We start from the raw sequence: 19,277 nt of genomic DNA on the forward strand, positions 1-19,277 counted from the left end.
TGCACACAGCATCTGTTGCACTAACAGCATTGCCATGGGTTGTAGTGGTTTTACTGCAGCTATTGCAATTGAGTCAAAATGTCTGGCAGGGGCTGAAAATGCTGCTGTGATTCAGTAAAGGGTTATAAACATGTGTCCTGTCTGTTTTGGTTCTGGCCATTTAAAATGTTTTTGATATATTTTCCTTTTAGGGTGATATATTGAGTACCAAATACCAGGTAGATCTTGGAGATGGCTTTAAGGCGATATATGTGAACCTTACGATGACTGGAGAACCCATCCGTCACCGCTATGAGAATCCTGGGATTTACCGTGTGTCAGTGAAGGCTGAGAATGTGGCTGGGCATGATGAGGCTGTGGTGTTCATCCAAGTCAACTGTAAATCATCTCTTTGCTTTTCTTACTTCTACCACTGTGTAAAAACCTCATGACAGCTATGAAGTAGTAAAGAAAATTACTAGTCGCAATTAGGAAAAGGCATATTTTTTCAACACCCTCATGCATCCTTGCAGTGTTGTATGTTTTGAATTCAGAGGCTTGTAAACCTAATGTAATAGGAGATCAGAATTACTTTTATTCCAGTTGGACAGAAGGATGGTTTATTAATCTTTTAAACAAGTATGCCTCAGTTCAAATCTCAGGTTTTATCCATCTTCCTGATTCAAGACCCTGTTGGCAGCCTTAGCAGCCAAAATTTAACACTATATCTTTTTAAAGCTTCTAGGTGTAGTGTAAAGCAAATGAACAGATGTGTTGAGAAACATATGAGCTTTTGTATGATTTTGAAAAATATTAAAAATCTCAGTGTTTCTAAATCTAGATTTTAGTTAGTTAATTCTCACAGAATTTTAAATGGTACTTGGATATAACTTCATGCTGGCAAGCAGTATCAATTGTCTTAGACTTCTCTCCCTCTCCTTAATTAAGACCTAAAATACCCAATCAAACATATATAATCTAAAGAATATCATGGCACAGGGAATATCATGCACCATTGCAAGTTTAATGTACCTCAGTCATCTCATAACTGAAACGAAGAGGGAAACTCATAACTGGAACTGAATATTCCTCTTTCTTTGAGATTCAAGGCAGCTATTGCTTTGCCTGTTTTCAGATGTGTCAAAAATTCAGAAGCGAGTAACATCAAAGGAAAAGATACTCATCTTGCATTCTCCAGGTGTCTGTTTCCCCTCTGTTTTGAGTGGTGTGTCTTCCATCTTAATCCCAAAGCAACGGAAATCACTGGAGCCATATACACAGATGTGCACAGATCCATGTGCTTTATGTCAGCTTGATATTTATGTATTTTGCTGGTCAGTGTCCTTGAGTCCAGAGTTTCCAGTTCTGCTTTGATTGACAGATGGGGCCCATTCATACTAATGGCCAATCTTCTACTAAAATCAAACAGAAAGGATCACAGTCAAATTCTCAACTTCAGTTTCAGTATCTGTTTCTTTGTTATGTTTATTTTTTAAATCATTTGACAACTCCAGAGAGCTCAGGTAAATTACTTAAGGCTTCACTGTTACTGTTTAGAAACTTCTAGGTGCTGAGAAGTAGATTAGCCAGAGAAACAGTCTGTACGAGCAACGAAGAGGAAAAAAACTCGGTGTGACATCCTTCTCTCTGAGAATAACTTCTAACCCTTCAGAGAATGATGAGCAGTAGCAAGCCCTGATGGAAAGCGGAACACTTTCTCAAAATGCACTTTTAGTGTGACCTGTATTAGGATAAACAGTAAAAATAAAAGATATCAATTTTGTTTTATGCAGTGGATTTTCAAATTGCAGAAGCCAGAGTTACTTTACACAAGTAAATGACTGGTCCATTAAAGGAGTTTTGGTGCTGAAGTACAGAGACAGCAGAGCACTGAGGCAGATGTGATCTCATCCTGAACTTGTCCGTGGGTGCTGCACAGGGACTAGAAGGCTCGTGGAAGTGTGTGGCCCAGCCTTCTTGAATAAATGCTTTCTATGTGATTTGCTCTCTTTAGTGACAACTAATTTACTTGAATCTTCTAATTTACCTAAAAAATTAAACTGCAATTTCTATGTTCTAGTGAAGCACTAATAACCATTAAGGAACATTTTCACTGTGGAATAACCATGAAAGCAAAATGTCCACAGAGTCCTGCTTTCACTCTATCTGTGGCTGATGTATTATTCCCAGGGAATTTTTTCAGAGGCAAATGTTAAAGGGAATATTTTTCACTTCAGAGTTCTGTTGCTATGGGATGCAGGACAATTATATAAATTTTGGCTTTTCATCCAAATCATGCTTTCTGATCCAGATCACACAATCTACAACTTTCTAATGAACTGTAAGAGAAATTAAGTCTGATAGCATAAATGTGAGTAGGCAACTCATAATAAAAAGACCTGAAGAAGAGCTATATACATTGCTACATACACTGCACACATTTTGGTTTTTATGAAGCTGTGATCTTTATAGTAAGTGAATAATAAGGAAACTTGGAAAACTGTATGGAAACTATATGGAAATTATAACTTAGTTAAATAATCAAAAAAATTTAAGTCAATTAATTCCTCATATTACACATTTAAGGGTGCTATGAGGCTTGTTCCCTTGCATTATGGACTTGTGTGACAGACACAAGCAGGAGGACTTGCAATAATTGTTCTCAGCTCTTTAATATATAGGAGCAGTAAGATTGAAATAGCAGTCATCACTCAAGTACCAAACAACTTGCTCTTAAAAATTTTGGAAAAGAAAGCAACCTTCTTCAGGAGCAAAAACATATCTCAAAATCATCAGTTTCCTCTGGGAAAATGCAAATTTATGGCAAAATCAAAACAGTTTCACAGATCCCTCCAGACTTCTTTATTTTACCTCATCAGAAGGAAATTCTATGAGGAACAAATTTAATGAAATTCCTAAAAATTCTGAATTTTCTTCAAGATACCAGCAACAGGGAGAAACATTTTAACTCCTCTGGAAGCTAGTGAAGAAATCATTTGTTTAAGCACCCAACATGTCTTGAATTCATGTAGGTGATTTAAGAGTCATTGTAGAAAATGCAGAGTGAAAGTAGAGTCTTACATTGGGATGAAGCAGCACACAGACTATGTGAAGTGAGGTGGGAAAAGAGATCAGACAACTTGTTTTCAGAGAAGTTCAATCCATTTAATCAAAGTGAATTAGCAGTGATTCAGCTCCTGACACAAAGAGAGATACTTTAGACCAGTGTTAACAACCTGTAAGTTTGCACTGAGATGAAAAACCTTTGAATGAGTTAAAAAATATGTAGAATGGAACAAAAATGGATGGGTTAACATTCATTCTGTGTAATGAATGAATCTTGGGCCATATAGCATTTTGGTATCCTGGGTAGATGGTGCAGGTGAAGTTAAGAAATTCTAGTTATGACATTATACTGTTATAAAGCTTTTACCTTTATGCATTCTGAAAAAGATATACTCAAAAACCTCTGAGGGAAAGGGTTTTTTTTAATACAGTTACTGTACTGTGAAGCAACACAACACTAATAACCACAACACTTAGAAGCAGATAAAACCACCATAATGATGTGTTTCTTTTATACAAATAATAGTGCATACAACCTTCATAGGCAAAAGTTCAGAAAGGAATAAACTTACTCTAAGGCACATTTTGGAGTACAGAGGTTATCCTATTTTGATTTGCAAATAAATGCTCCCCGATATACACATCTATTTTAAAGCATGCATTAATGAGAGTTTCTGTGTGATGTGAGCCTAACAGCTGATTTTTTATAATGAAAATGAGTAGTCAGCAGCATTCTTTTTTAGTTTTCTGCTTTTCCCTTAGCAATTTGAGATTTGTTAGATTTCTATTCATTTGATCTTTTGTTACTAAAAAAAAAAAAAACGAGCTGAGATTGCCTTTTCCACTTTTTAACTGGAGTATTTGCTTATGTGCTGTAGGATTGGAAATGCACAAAAAACCGTGCATCAGAGAAGTGCATTTGGTTGATCCGTCTCATTGCTTAAGATTTTGTTTCTGAGATTTTGAGGTGATTTGGGGGATATTTTTTTGTTGAAATGAGGTCCTTCCAATTATGTCCATGTCTTTTGACATGGATGTAAAAGCAGAAGGGAGGGAAAAAAAAATTCAGGACCTGATTCAGGTGAGAGGCTTTTGGGGAAAGAGGCATTAATAAACTGATGGATTCTTGTTCAATGATATTTTGGGAACTTTGTTCAGCTCCACTCCAGGCTTTAAACTTAGAAGTGGTTCCAGTCATTGGAAGAAACCAGGAGGTGAACCTGACAGCCATCATACTGCCTAAGAACCCTAATTTGACAGTTTTCTACTGGTGGATAGGAAACAATCTTCAGGTACACAGATGGTTTTTACTGAGATTATTTTCAATCTCTTTCCAATAAAGGTTGTTCCTTTGTTTCAATTTCTAAACTATTTTCTCGGGGGGGGGAGGGGGACACACACAACAAATTATTGTATTTGATTACTTGTGGAAAAAAAAGGACAGGGATGGATTTGGGATCATGACATTGGTGAATGATGAAACTTGGATTTATATGCTTCTAAACTGATAAAGTGAGTACTGTAAATTAAAGTACTGTACAGAAATATATATATATATTCTTTGTATAGATAAATATTTTCTGTGAGTCTAAAATAAACTGTCATATTAAAAAAATGGGATATCTTAAAGGATATCAAAACATTGAGAGCACTCAAACAATCTAGTGATATTCTTTTGGGGATCAAGGTCTAGATAAACATGTCCTAGAGCAATAAATATCCCAGTATTTCTATTGGCAATATTTATTGTCTAGCTAGGTTAATTTCTTTTAAGGTAATTCTTTCAATAACAGATAAGCAAAATATTTTCTTTATGAGGCAGAGGAATGCTTCAAATAGGTGCAGTGAACTTTCTTCTTGTAAATGTGCTGTCTACCATAAAACCAGCCCATATCTGTTTATTATTATTGACTTTGGCATTGCTAGAACAGGTACTGCAGGTCCACATAGTCTTGTGAAGGCTTTTGTAATTCATACGGATGTGGTCAGGGAGCAGAGAATCTCAGCGCTGCCTTGGAGGTTACTGTGGGCTGACACTCCAAGTTGACAGTGTTAATCCTTTTGACCCTGATGTACCCCACATTTTTTTGAGGCAACTGACTTGCTTCATATAATCTTGTGGAGTGTGTTGAATCTGCCTCAAAATCCTTTTATTTTGGTGGATCTGACTGAAACCCTAATACTCTATCGATTATTCTAGAAGAAATATTTGCCCCATCTGGCTGCTTTTCTGTTTATAAAAGATCCATTTAGGGAAAGAAACATCCTGTATTGAAAATTTTTGTTGAACAATTTGATAAAATATTGATTAATTGAAAATTGATGTGAAAACTTTTTGCTGATATTTTTAGTTACGGCCTCTTCAGACACTGTTCTTGTGGCTCTTGCTCAAATTATATTTTCAACTTTTCTTTGTTTTTTAAAGCCACTGCTTACATTGGAGAGTTTTCTGGTGACCAAGTTTGCTGAGACAGGTGATGTCCGAGTTACAGTGCAAGTTTCCTGTGGGAGCTCCATGCTTCAGGACTCAAAAGTTGTCCATGTTTTTGGTGAGACATTAGTCTTTTTCATTTTTTTTTGTTTCATATGTACTTGTTGTTGTACATCTTAAGCCAGTCCTGGAACAACTGAACCTGTTGTAAAATTACGTCTAATGCCACATTTAACTCTTAAAATTGTAGGGATGAACTGTCACAAGGTAACTCCGTGAAGTGAACAGTGGGATTGTGTGGAAGAGTTTAATCTGAAACATTTTGTTTCCTCTTCTTGTTTTAAATGTTACTGTAGTTCTCAAATGCTATATGTGGCAACAGTGTTTAAGTAGTATTTTGGCCTAAAACTAGAAAGTTTCCCAGAATTTCTAAATAAATTAGTTTAAATGCCTCTGAAAAAAATGAAAATTTAGTTGAGTATGTACTCTCAGCACTGAATAAAATGTCAAATAATTGCCTTTTATCACACTATGTCACTGTACCTTTGATGTTTATCTGAGAGTTTGGATCAAGCATAGCTCTGCTGTAATTATTGAATAACCCTTCAGCTCTTGTTCCACATTGTGCCCTGGTGGTTTTTTGTGTCTTATAATGTAGTGACAAGGCATAATATACTGTGGAAAATGTAGTGCTGGAAAATTATTTACATTTGTATTTGTACTGTCACATGTGGAAATTGTGATAAGTATAAAACCTTCTGAATGCAGAACTAGAAGCCTTCTGATATCACACAATACACAACATTATACATCTCTATTGTCTGGAGAAGATTCTGTTATTTTTGCTTTTATTATGCTTATTAATTTAAAATAATGTTAAAACCCACACAACAAAATGGAGCTTTTATGAATCTTCTCCTTTTCTAAGATAAATGAATTTAACATTTATGCCACCACTTACGTATAAGTGCATCAGCTTTTTTTGTAATCTTTAGAAGTATAACCCTCTTAGTGTGACTACATCAATGACTTTGGCTTTCCAGCACTCCTTTTGCTCTTACTATTGACCAGTCCTGATATCAGGAGCACGAAAGTACTGGCCATGACAGAAATAAAGAAACTTTTGGAAAAGAAAGCCACACTAAAATATAATTCTGTTGGAAGTATTGGGAGAGGCAGGCTTGACTCCTCCATTCCAGGCTATCTCTATTTCTTCTTTGCATTAAGTTGCCCAGATGTTCATCCAAGGAGCACGCAGGGAGAAAGGGAGGGTTTTAAGAGACTGTTTTCTGAGGATCAACCCATTTCTAGTATTTCAGATACTTTTGACAATATCCAGAGAAATGTTGTGGATGTACCTTGGTTTTATTTTTTCAGAGGGCAGTGGTTAGCATTTGTAATATAATTTCTGTTCTTATTTTCGTATCTAGTTTATGCAATATGTGAGGTATTCATTTTGTATGGAAAACAGGAAGGTGTAATGGGCAAAATCCCACATATTTATGATTTGGTAAGAATACAACCCATTGGCACATTCTCATTTCAAATAAAAGAAACCAATCACTTCTGTGTGACTTATTGACCTAAGGAAAAATTACTGGGAACATTATGACCCCAGAGCATATATGTAAATCTCCTTTGTTTATTTCTTTTTCTTACTGCTTTTTAATCTTTAGGCATAAATTTGATGATGTTGATGAAAATACAGAGAGAAATTGAGTGCCTGACAACATAGAGCAATGGGGTCCTAGATACTGCAGCGCTGCACAGCAAAAAACACTAAATATAGATTTTCAGCTTTTAGTTCTACAAAACCCTTTTTGCAACTTGGTTTATCACTTGTACAAAATGTTTCTTTTTTTTTTTTCTAGATCATTTTCACGTTCTTCCATTGAAGTTTACTAAACACCTGGACATGTACAACCCCGACATACCAGAGTGGAGGGAAGACATAGGGCGGGTAGTAACACGACTTCTTGCAAAGGTGCTCTTTCAGATTGCTCGTAAAATGTTCCCTCAGCAGTTGTAAAGCTTGAAGGTTAAGTTAATACCTTCTCATTTAGAAAAAAGGAGGCAGAGCAAAATAATAAAGTGAACCTCATGAGCCACATTTCAAGCAAGTTTGAGCCTAGTGTCACTTTTACGTGCAGGCTGTAGACAATGATATTGTAACGTAGACAGTTTAGGTCTAACACAGCCTAATTGGCAATTAATGCTAAATATTGCTCTCTGGGATTAGGAATAGACATATTGGCAAATACTGCTGACTCCAAAACAGGAAGAGTAGCTTAAATGTGAGAGATTTAGAAGCTAAGCAAAGGATGCTTTGTAACATAAAAGACATCGTGTAAAAACAAAGCACAAAGAAAGAATTTATTATGCTAGTTGTGTAACTGAAAATTACATATAATATATAGGCATGCAGTTTGTACAGCTGATTCTTTAGATCATGTTCACAAAAGATATGTGGATTGGGAATAGCTGAATCCTGTAGGTTAAATCAAATACAAAGCTCTGCAGTAGTACTGTGAGATAAGTAAAGAGCACCTCATGAAAACTTTGAACTTGAGAGCTGTGCTCTTCACATATGCACCCTGCCAGCAACTGAGGGTGCACACACTGGCTTTTGTGAAGGCAGTAGCATTGAGGTACAGATTGATATTGTTTTTAAAATATATGCATTTTAAATCACTTTATTTTTCCTGGATTTACAGTAGTGCAAGTCAGGTTCTAAATTTTTGACTTTATACAGTTTCCTGCCTTTTTTTATAGGCTCATATCAAACATCAAATTAAAGTAATTTCCCACTTTTATCAACTTAAACTCATTCCATAACCGGTGTCAGTCAAAAATATATTTTACTCCCTTATAAAATAGTCCTTGCATTTTAAGAATTACTAAAACATTTACCAAAGTATATGGAAAATTTAATGGAATTTCAGAGTCTGTTTGAGGAAGGCTATGGCAAGTGCCCAGAGTGTCGTCATTAGAATTGTGGGGCTGTATTGTACAACATGTGGAGGAACTTGGGACTAAAACCAAATTTGGACAAAATATTTTGAAAAGTGATTCATCTGACTTTCAGTGGGGAAATGATGGTATTTGTTACCATTTCAGGAACTGAACCTAGGTGCTCCTAGTCTCACATTCAAAGACTTCTCTCTGCCTGTAAAACACAGATGGAAAAGTAACCTTTCTAGGCTAGAGTTAGCTGTAATTAATATGCCCTTCTAAGTCTATGCTGTATCTGAATGGCCCACAAAGAATCCTAAATCACTTGGGATTTTTGTTTTATCATACCCTAGAAATGCTCAGCCATTGCAGAGTTTTGATAAAACCTGCATACCTCTTCATTTTACTTCTTTTCTTGATGCCACTGAGTTACTTTAATGTGAAAACAACACTTAGCTCTTCCAGTCTTCAAAGAGCAGCTCACATTTCAGTACACTTATGCTTCACTTTGTTCATGCTTCTAGTGGAATCCCTTCCAAATATTAGGGATCTGAACACCAAATCTAAAAGCCACATGTGGAGTTACTTATGTGTTTTATATAAAACACAAACTGTGCTGTCCTGTAATTTGCCATATGCTTTTGCTGTCTTCACAGGAAACCAATATACCTGAAGAAACACTCATGACAGTTGTGAAACCTGGTCTGCCCACAGCTGCTGACTTGCATGTGCTACTACCAGCAAACCAACCAAAAAAGAAGAGAAGTTTAACTAGTGATAAGGTAAACAGGGCAATGCATGTCTGTTTGGGACAGTCTTAATCCTGTTTTGCAATAAATGTCTGTACTCTCATTGTCTTTGTACGAAATTGAGAGGTGTTCTCTACCTATGTAAAGATCTCACTCCCACCTGACAAGATACATATAGAAGCTCACATGAAGCTGTGTCTGTGTAAAGATCAGTGTAAAGATCAGCATAATCTAGTGCTTACTGGTCTTAGTGTATTTCTCAAGAATATTTAATATTGATCTGATTTTCTAAACAGAAACAGAGATGATGTATGTCATCCTGTGAAAGGCCAGTAAAGCAAAGAGTGTGTTTAGAACACTGATACTTCTGAAAAGGGATGAACCTTCTCTGCAATGTCTTCAGAAGCAAATTAGATTTCAAAGTCAAAACTGAACCAGAACCTTAGTAATTGACCCGTAATGTGAAGAGCAACAAGCAAGTATATTCTGCATTTGTGAACAAATGTCCTTTTCAATTGGCAAGAAACAAATATAGTGAACACTGGAATGAAAATCAGACATTGTTTTCTCCCTATTTATTTCCAAACCATGTTTCTTTCATAATAAAGGACCTTATGCCAGTTGAAAACCAGAAGGCTCTGTGGTGCTTATAATCTATTATATTTGTCCTTTACTGTGATAGAGAAGGAACAGGTCCCAGCTCTGTGTCTGTATCTTGGATTTCAAGTCCTGCCAGTTACAAAGAATCAGTGCAAGGTATCATTAATTTTGAAGGGCATTTTACTGCTTTTTAAGACAAGGTTACAGTATCCAAAGAGCTGGAGAAGTAGGCAAAACGAAGCTCTTCATATTAACACAAACCCAGTAGATTGTGTTTGGAGTTGATGAGATACACTCTGAAAGGTCCAAAGGAGTATGTTGAAGCTGTCCAAGTACTTGAACAAGTGTCTATATTTAAGATGCACAGACTACAGTGAGAGTGCACAAAGTGTTCTGCTTTTTTGGCATTCCCAAACCCTTACCATTCTTCCCTGTAATCACGGTGAGAATACCCAGGAGTCTGAATTCCTGATTATGTTGCAGAAAATAGTTAATTTTAACAAATTGTTTCTTTTGTTGAGAGCGACTCATGAACTAATGGTTTCAGCCAGGGGAATATTACCACAACAAAATAATTTACAACTCTCCATTTCTTGAAGAAGCAAAGTGCAGCTTCTAAAAGAAAAATCTTTATTTTGAATGCATGTGGAATGGGAGTCTTTAATAATGTAAGGAAACTAATGGTGATAGATTCTTCTATTGTACAAACATTTTATTTCAGTGCAAAATGTTATGCATATTAGTTTTGCCTTTAAATCCCAATTTCTATATTGGTGCTGTGCTTCAAGGCAGCTTAAAGAATATCATCAATTGTAATCAATGCTACCTCAAGGTTTTTCTTCATGTTTGTATATGAAACATCAAGTGAGTTGGCCTAAAGCATAAAGAAGAACAATCACATTTTGCAAATGATTTGGAAAAGCTTCTGTTCAATGGGGCTGTAGGGATATTACAGTAGTTTAACAGGGCATGATTTTGTGATAAGTTGTCCTCCAGTAAGATCTTACAAAGTTTTTCTGAAAGTAGAGGAGCACTGAAAGGGGAAAGTAGTTGTATAATCTGGAGAATAGATGTGCATTTCTGACATTGTTAGGATGAACGGGACCAGACCCATGATGGCTGGGGCTGGAGCAAGAACAAGGGAGACAGGAGCAATTACAGAGTCCTATGCTATCCAATGATAAAAAGTCATGTGCACTAATATCACATTTCAACACAGATTGTTTTATACAGTACAGTGCTGTAGAGCCAGTCTTCTAGTGCCAGCTGCCTACATTTCTATTTTTATATTATTGCTAATGGGCACTACTTTAGCTATTGATATGTGCATATGAATTTTGTTGATTTAGACTTGAATGGCACAAATTTTGATAAAATGTCTTGTATCAGAATCTATTGTGACTTGAGAAATATCCTGAAATATACCTTATGTGAATAAACTTAGAAGCAGTAACTGGTTAAGTCAACAGGAAAATACTTCTGTTGTCACTTGTTTAAAGATTTCTTACATTCTCTTCTGTTACCAGAAGAGAATCTTGACGATCTTTATTGTGTGTCACTGGAAGGATGTGCTTTGTCACACTGCTGGGGTGTGTTGTGATACTACTGAGAAGACTCACCAATGCAGAATGTTTTTTGCCCATTTGAAGGAGGTGTCCCTGAAATCATTAACTTAGTTATGAAATGTCTTCCCTTAAAGAGAACCTATTGGTTCTTGGCTGAAAACCTTTCAGATTTGGGAATATTACATTATTTCAGAAAGATTGTTAAAGGCAATATTTTCTTGGTCAGGCAGAGAAAACCTTCTTACTGGAGTTTTTACTAGTGTTTTACATGGAGTGTTGGGATGTGATGCTATCTAGAATGGGAGTCATTATTGATAAAAGTAGCCATCAATAACAAAGATGATAAGTAAGCTGTCAGTGTAGTAGTAGGGGCCCTTTGGAAAAATTCTGAAATTTGGTTCCAATCTGACAGAAGCCCTTTTTGTTAAAAATTTATGCATGGAGCTGACTGATTTAACCTGCTTTCAGGAAGACAGCAGTTTCAAAAGTATTCCATTCTAATCATTGACTCTAGAGAAGACTTGGTTGCTTAATTTATGCACATCTATTACATGTCTAATGTCAGGCGAGATGAGTCCAGTGGAAAGAGTCAATTAAAGTGCAATTAAACTATAATCTGAAAGGCAGTGGCTCTGAGGAAGAGTTGGGACTCTATCCAGACAAACTACTGCATGAAAATTACCAGAGAGTTGCTTTGGCTAAAAGGGAAAGTCAGAACCCCAGATGTATAAGTAAGTGTGTAAGAGTTTGAATAGTGCCATTATTTTTGCATTCTTATAATGCAGGAGATGTGTTCCCATGTACAAATATTATCATCAGAAAGGATGTAAAAAAAGAAGATGGAAAATTGAAATGCTGGTATAAGAACCTTAACTTAGAAAGTCTAGAGAGGAGCTCCAAACACTGTATTTGTTAAAAAATTGGAGAGGTGGCAGCACCATGCTCAGAAAATACTGCAAAGCAGAAAAAAAACCCCCATGGATACAAAAAAAACCATCAGTCTAACAGTGAAAGTCATGTGAGAGCCTTTGGCTGGACTCACATGAGATTCAAAGTTTTGACCTGTGGAGCTGCAGTTCACATAGACTTGGGTGGGAGCTCAGCGGTGGGGAGAGGAATAACGAACAAGTATTAGTTACTTAGGCAAAAACCAAAGCATATGTTGGGTTCCTCAAGCACCTGCCAGGAAAATATAAGGTATCCAAAGTTATGGAACTCAGTAATTTCATTTATTGGCTCTAAGTCAGATTAACCTAAAGTAGTGGTCCCTCTTGCACTGTACACCATGAACACATGAATGAAGCTGGATTGATATGAAGCAACTCTATTTCATGGCACCAGCTTCAGTTTGAAGCCTGCTAAACAGTGTAGTTCTCATATGCATTGTCTTTTCAGACTTTGGGCAACTCAGGAGCTATCTGGTGTAATTGTCTTGTAAAATAACTGAAGCCATGCTCACATCACCCTTATGCTGAGTCATTCCTATACAAAAATAATGTAATAAAGTCAGTGAAATGGCTTCAGAAGTTAGAAATTCCTCAATAAGAATGAAGATATTTGAACTTTTGTGCAGTCTCTCTCCATAATATAAGAGACACTACAGGGATTTCTATCTATTATACTGCAAAGGCTTGTCAAAGATGAGCATCATAATTGATAATATCATAAAAGAAGTTACTCGTGAAGGTTTCATGGATATAAAGCATATTTCTAATTTGGCATCCTCTGGGAAGTCATACCCCAAATTATAAGGCATAGAGTATAAAACTAGATTTGATCTTTTAGAAAATTGCCCATGTTGAAGACGCAAGCAAGTAGAAGGGATAATTCAGACAATTTGTCATCTGGGGTTAGGATATGATGGTGTATTTAATGGTTCTACTCCATAAAAATAGGAGAGACCACATTTTACTATACTCTATCCACTGGAGGAAAATGGGAGGAATACCAATTTTTTTTCCACATGGATGGATGTTTATATTTCTACGGAGTATTCTTAAAAATTAGATATAGATGGAATTCATCCTATTATAGTTAAGGAGTTAAGGTAAATTATGACATGCAGTTCATTATTAAATAGCAGTTACTTTTCATAGAAAAAATCCAAAGTGACATCACAGGTGTTCTTCTGATAGGTTAGAGGAACGGAGAGTTTTTAATATGGTTTATTCATTGTTTGAGTTATGACCCAGATAAACTCAATAATGCATGCAAATAACTTGCTGTCTGTCACCTCTTGGGTAAATGTAAAGACTTTGGTAATCAGAAAGAAAGAATTGGCTATAAACTTTTGACATTCGCAGCTTTTACTTCTTGGGGAGTTTTGCATGATTTTTAAATATGGGATTTCAGCTCATTAACAAATGCTTTCTGAGTTTCTCACCATTTAATGAGCCAGAGGTTTTCATTTTTAGAGTGTTGGGTGTCTCAAAGTGGAACAGAGTACAAGATGTCTGACATTCTCTCTGCTGTATTTTCAGAGAATAGCAGCTATAAAGCAGGCCCTGAATGCACACAACATCAGTTTCTTTCTGAGGGGAGGATACTGGGTCTTGGTGACTTTAGCTGACTCCAGTTCAGGTAAATATGTAAACAAAGCTCCCAACAGACCAATTTTGGATGCCAGTTTGAGTTCTGATAAGTTAAGGAAAAAATCTTTGTATCAATATATATGTATACATATAACACATGTATATACTAACTTGGTACTTGTTACATATGAATAAACATATATATGTTAATATATATACACGTATGTGTACACACATATATATGTACACATTTTCATTTGATAGTTAATAAGAATCACAACCAAATAAATACTTCTTAGGTATTTCCATTTTGTCATAGTTCATGATTTATATCACAAGCTTCTTGCTTTTTCTGTGTAACCACAACATTAAGTAAATACCTCTATTGCACAAAATAGCGCCCTGAAGAAAGAGGCAACCAGGCTTCAAAAAACCCCGTCTGGTGATCTAAAGGCATTTTGGTTGCACTGGCTGCTGAGAAAACAGAGCTTCTTTACCCTTATCTCAGCCATTAGCTCTACTGCTATAACTACATGGGTCAGAGACACAGGCTTGCTTTTCTGCAATGTATCTCTGATCTTCAACTCAACTAATGCGAGGATTGCTGTAGGGTCCCCACATTGCTAATCCTGTCCTGAGATAAATTATGTTTTTACTCTTTTTAAAACAAGTGGATACAGGGGATTTTTATACATGCATTTCCTGCCTCTCTGGATTCACTGTGTTGATGGAAACTGGTTGAACAGAGTATATGTGCATAAGTGTGTGTATTTTTAACAGAGAGACGTTAAAGTGATGTTTTAACCAGAAAGTTCAGCTTTGACTTGAATCTTTTATTGTAATTTTTTGTGTATTATCTCCCATAATATATCCTTCTTTTGTATTTCAGTGTGTTGTGGAAGAACAGCTTTAGCTGACTGCAATCAATTTGTGTAAATGCTAGTGGTATTTTATCTGTCAGCTCTCTGTAGAAGACAAAACTCTTTTATCTGTAGAACTGTGCTACAGTCTCACTGTGGTACCTCATCTGGTTTAAAGGGTTGATATTTGTTAGCCACCACAAAAGGCTGGGATTGAAAGAAGCCCATGTTCATTCCAGCCTTTACTGATGCATGACCTTGATGAGTTCATTTGTTGTTCAGAGCCTTAGTTTCTCCATCTGCTAAATTAATACAGCCCTATTTTTGTGAGGCGCATGTACTTAGGGTGTGTGATCATTTACTATGAAAACTTTAGATTCCCAGGAAAAAAACCAACCACTGAGTATGTGAATAATTAAATCTCCAGGGTCCTGGGGTTTGTTGTTGGTTGTTTTTTTTTTTAATTGGCCCTCTGTCCTTCAGTCACAAGTCACCAATTAATTCTGTGTTTTTGTCTTTTTGAAGAAGCCACAGATGGAGGGAAGAGGTTGCACAAATACCAACAAATGTTTTTGACTTGACAATTAAATAGAAAAAAAGGCTCAACAATGTGACTGATGTGAAAGAGGACATGCTATACTGTTCTTTTATTTTGTATTTCAGATTCTCAGAGGATTGGAGGAGGCAGTGGCTACTGGGCTATTGTGGTTCTCTTTGTTATCTGTCTAGTTGCAGTCGGGGCTTTCATCCTCTACAAGTTCAAAAGGCAAGTAAACCTTAATCAACACATACATTTTAAGCATTAGATTTACCCACAGACTAGCAAAGCAGAGATTGTAATTCGAAAAGGAGATTTCTTGAAGAATTGCAAGAAGCGCATCACTTTGAAAACCGTGTTTTTCTGAACTTTTCAGACCTCAAGGTACTGCACTGGTGCTTGTTTCACTTGCTACATTCCAAGATAAATATCAACAATATGGGAACTATGGAGAGTTTCTTCAGTTTGTCTAAATGATATCATCAAGAATCAGAGCTGAACTAAAATATTATTCCTGATTAATTCCCTCCTCATTACTCCTAACAGTTATGAATAAACTAAAGCTATCAGGACAAGGAATGCATCTGCAATGCTGATTTGCTTAAAAAAGTAGTTTTATCGAAGCGCGTAATGCTCTGGGGTTTCTTTTTGCACATATTAAATTTTAATTGCTGAGGCAATGCCATGGAGAATGACTGACAGAAAGAGATTAGTGTTAATTTGACTCTAGAGTGTGTGGAGGGAAGAAATATTTCTGGAAGTTGCCTTTATGTGAGGCATATTCTCAAAATTGAGCCATGCCAGCCTTAGACAGTCCAATATGTCTTTAGTCTGCAATTGATTTTAAGCAGAGCTGCTGGGGTGCTGTGCAATTTAAATAATTTGTTCTTGTTCATGGGATATGTTATCACTGGCTAACCTTCTTGGTATTTCTTTATCTCTGGGGCCTTCAGAAGCTCTTGGGTTTGAGCATACTGGAAACAAACCTTCATCATCATCATCAAATCCTGTTGTCCTTACTCAGTGAGGATTGATATTGATTTGCCAAATTTTTGAAAGATTGATTTTTATTTGAAATAAATTTAAGTTTCTAGAACTAGGAGCAGCATTAAGTTTGTGAGAGCAGTGTGTGTAGCTAGCACTGAAGTATGAGTTTGTTTAGCTAAAGAATTTTTATGTCAATAGAGAAAAGCCCCTTTTCTTCAAGAATCTCTTAACTTTCTCACTGCAGCATCTAAGTTTCTTAGAGTTCATAGTGAGTGATTGCTCAAAAGTGCAAAGCACAGAATACTGTATCAGACTGTCTACAATGGAATAAAAATCCATTTTACTCTGTTAGGTGCCTGCAGCAAGGAAAAATGTAAAAATGGTTGATGTGATGTAATTATATTATTTCAATACATGGAGGATTTGCTGTTTGTAGTTTGGGATCATAAAACTTCCTTGTGATATCTTTCAAAACCTATGTGATTTATATCTTTTATTAGCTTTTAAATGAGAGCAATTAAATAACAGACACAATTACTGCATGGTAGAAGAAGTATAAAATATTCAATAAAGGAATAAAAAAAATAATCTTCCTTAAGTTCCTTTTAAAATGCCCCAATGAACGATTGCTTTATAAACAGAGCTTTTATTAAGAAGGAAACTGTAGTACAATTTGCAAAGCGTGAGCTTTAATGTCTCTTACACTTCTGTATATAATTTGTGAAAATCATTGCATTTACCTTTTGAGGGAGTAATCTAAGTGTGATTGAGGAGAATTGTGAGTTATATTCAAATATTTGTCAGTAGCCTGAAAATGGCTGTTGGCATTGATGAATGACCATGCAGTAGTATTCAATTTTAGTCTGTATCTTATCTGTTTCAGAGATGTTTGACAGAATTATTTTTTAATATTCCTGATAAGCTTTTCAAATATGACATTTTTTTTGGTTACATCCTTCATTTGCAATCATCTTCAAAGAATATTGAGTACCCAATCAGTGCTATGTTTGAAAAATCGCTTTTTTCTTGAGCACTCAAATCTTTAATCCCTTTTAAAAAGTCTTTCCCGTGTTTATGAAGATGGATGGTGAATTTCTGGATCCCCATGGAGTACTTAGTTGGGAGTACAGTCCCTTTAAAGTCAATACAGTGAGTATGGAAGTTCACAAACTGGTCCACAGGGACTGAGGCTATGAAACAGTGTCCTTTACGGATATAAAAGTTGAAAGTTGTAATGCACAAAGGCAGCTTGTCAATATTATATGCCTGTGTTTTAAAAATTAATTTGCTAAAAGAATGCCATAGGCAACAAAAAATGTTCAATTTTAGGTGACAATTTCAGAAGACTGACACTTACTGTATCCTGTGGTAACTCAGATTGCCCAGGCAAATAAAAATATTATTTATTTCCACATAGAAATTACAGACATGTATAAAGTTTTGAAATGTTAATACTGTCCATAATTCTGATGTATGATCCACAAAATTAGGGAGGATATGGAAGACATTCCGTGATGCTTTCCTTTCATTCAATGTAGGTTAATAGTCAGATACTCCCTTCACAAAAGGTTAAAACTCCTTTTTTCCCCACATCAGAGACATTTTTATTAATCCTAGTTTTATCACTACACTAATTGGGTCTACAGCACTTGCAGTTGGCATTAGAGCACAGGCAGAGCAGGTGGTATGCAAGAGAATGCATGGACATGCCTTGGATTGCTCTCTCTTTCTCTCTCTTTGCTGTCCCAAAGGACTGTTAACATAAGGTTGATACCTGGAAAGATGCAAAGAAGGAAAACTTGGCTCACAAATAAGATGGTGACTGGATTGGCAGGGAAGTTACAGCTTCATACATGAGAACATTTCATCTATTTGCAATGAGAGAGTTCAAGACTTGTGATGAAAATTAAAGAGAAACTAGTGTAGACCTACAGTTTTGATAGAAAATGGAGAAACCTGCCCAAACTGCTCCAAGGTTCCTGAGTGTTGAGGCTCCTTGTCCCCAAGCATGCCCACCTGCCCGGATTATTTCTGCAGTTCATGTCATAAGAACTTGGGTCTCAATTTGCAGTAATTTTTGTCAGACTGAACTGGGAGATGAACGATGGTATTGACAAGACATCAGAGACTAATCCAATACCTCTTTTTTATTAACCTTTTATAAGTAATGATGACACCTGCTACTCCTGTTTAATTTCTCATTTTTTTGAAAACTGCAATATTCGGTGCTTAAGATTGGTGTCTCTCACAAGAAGTAAATCTCAAAAAATTAGTTTGGGGGAGAGCAGTAATCTAAAAATAACAATCTTGCATAAAATTTTTTGTCAGATGGCTCATATGGAGAAAACGAAGAGAGTATTTCATCTAATTAGGTAGGGGGACAGGGGAAAAACAGAGGCAGATTCACACAGAAGTAGTGGGATTTTGGCTGATTAGTGATATGCATAGAAAAAACCAATGCCATTTCATAGCTCCTCAAGGAATTCCCATTAAATAGGAAAGATGTAAGTTGCATAATTTCCCTCTAATCAAATCTAACATTTTAGGATCTGCTGGATAACAAGAGTTGTCATGGCTGTCTAGCTACTGATTAGGTGACTGTAGGTCACATCTGTTCTCATATGCCCTAATCCCAAATACTTAAGCATTGACTAGGAAAACTGCTGCCCTCTGTTCTTATATGCTGTAAAATTGCAATCATTTATCATTTCATCTCCTCATTCCTGAACCTCCCCAAACCTCCCCACTTTATCTGATGGCTCCTTTGTGCATCCAAACACTTCTTGCCACATGTGCTTGAAAAACTGGTGCTGGAGTCCCCAGAACTCATGAAGTGACTCCTGGCAATCCTGAGCCTGGTTAGTTGCTTTGGGGGGAAAAAAAAAAAAAAGGCAAAAGCCAAAAAGTCTTGAGAAACACAAGGGTTTCCTTTGTGATCTGAGTAGATAAGGACATCAGATTAGGGCTATTTTTACTCCATAAATGAAAAGTAAATTTTAAATGATAGCTGTGATGGTTT

At 36.2% G+C, this 19,277-nt stretch overlaps 1 protein-coding gene across 1 annotated transcript in view; it reads left to right on the forward strand.

Moving 5' to 3' along the window:
- SORCS2 (sortilin related VPS10 domain containing receptor 2) overlaps positions 1-19,277 on the forward strand; it is a 552,065-nt gene that overhangs the window by 514,324 nt on the left and 18,464 nt on the right. The window contains exons 19-25 of the mRNA XM_051798400.1: positions 192-378; positions 4,204-4,337; positions 5,471-5,594; positions 7,348-7,460; positions 9,085-9,210; positions 13,823-13,922; positions 15,397-15,499. Of these exons, the coding sequence (XP_051654360.1) occupies positions 192-378; positions 4,204-4,337; positions 5,471-5,594; positions 7,348-7,460; positions 9,085-9,210; positions 13,823-13,922; positions 15,397-15,499 (887 nt within the window). The remainder of the gene's footprint in view (positions 1-191; positions 379-4,203; positions 4,338-5,470; positions 5,595-7,347; positions 7,461-9,084; positions 9,211-13,822; positions 13,923-15,396; positions 15,500-19,277) is intronic.

Source organism: Manacus candei, unplaced genomic scaffold, assembly GCF_025592945.1.
Source record: "Manacus candei isolate 608988 ecotype Guabito, Panama unplaced genomic scaffold, ASM2559294v1 h1tg000048l, whole genome shotgun sequence".
Lineage (NCBI taxonomy): Eukaryota > Metazoa > Chordata > Aves > Passeriformes > Pipridae > Manacus > Manacus candei.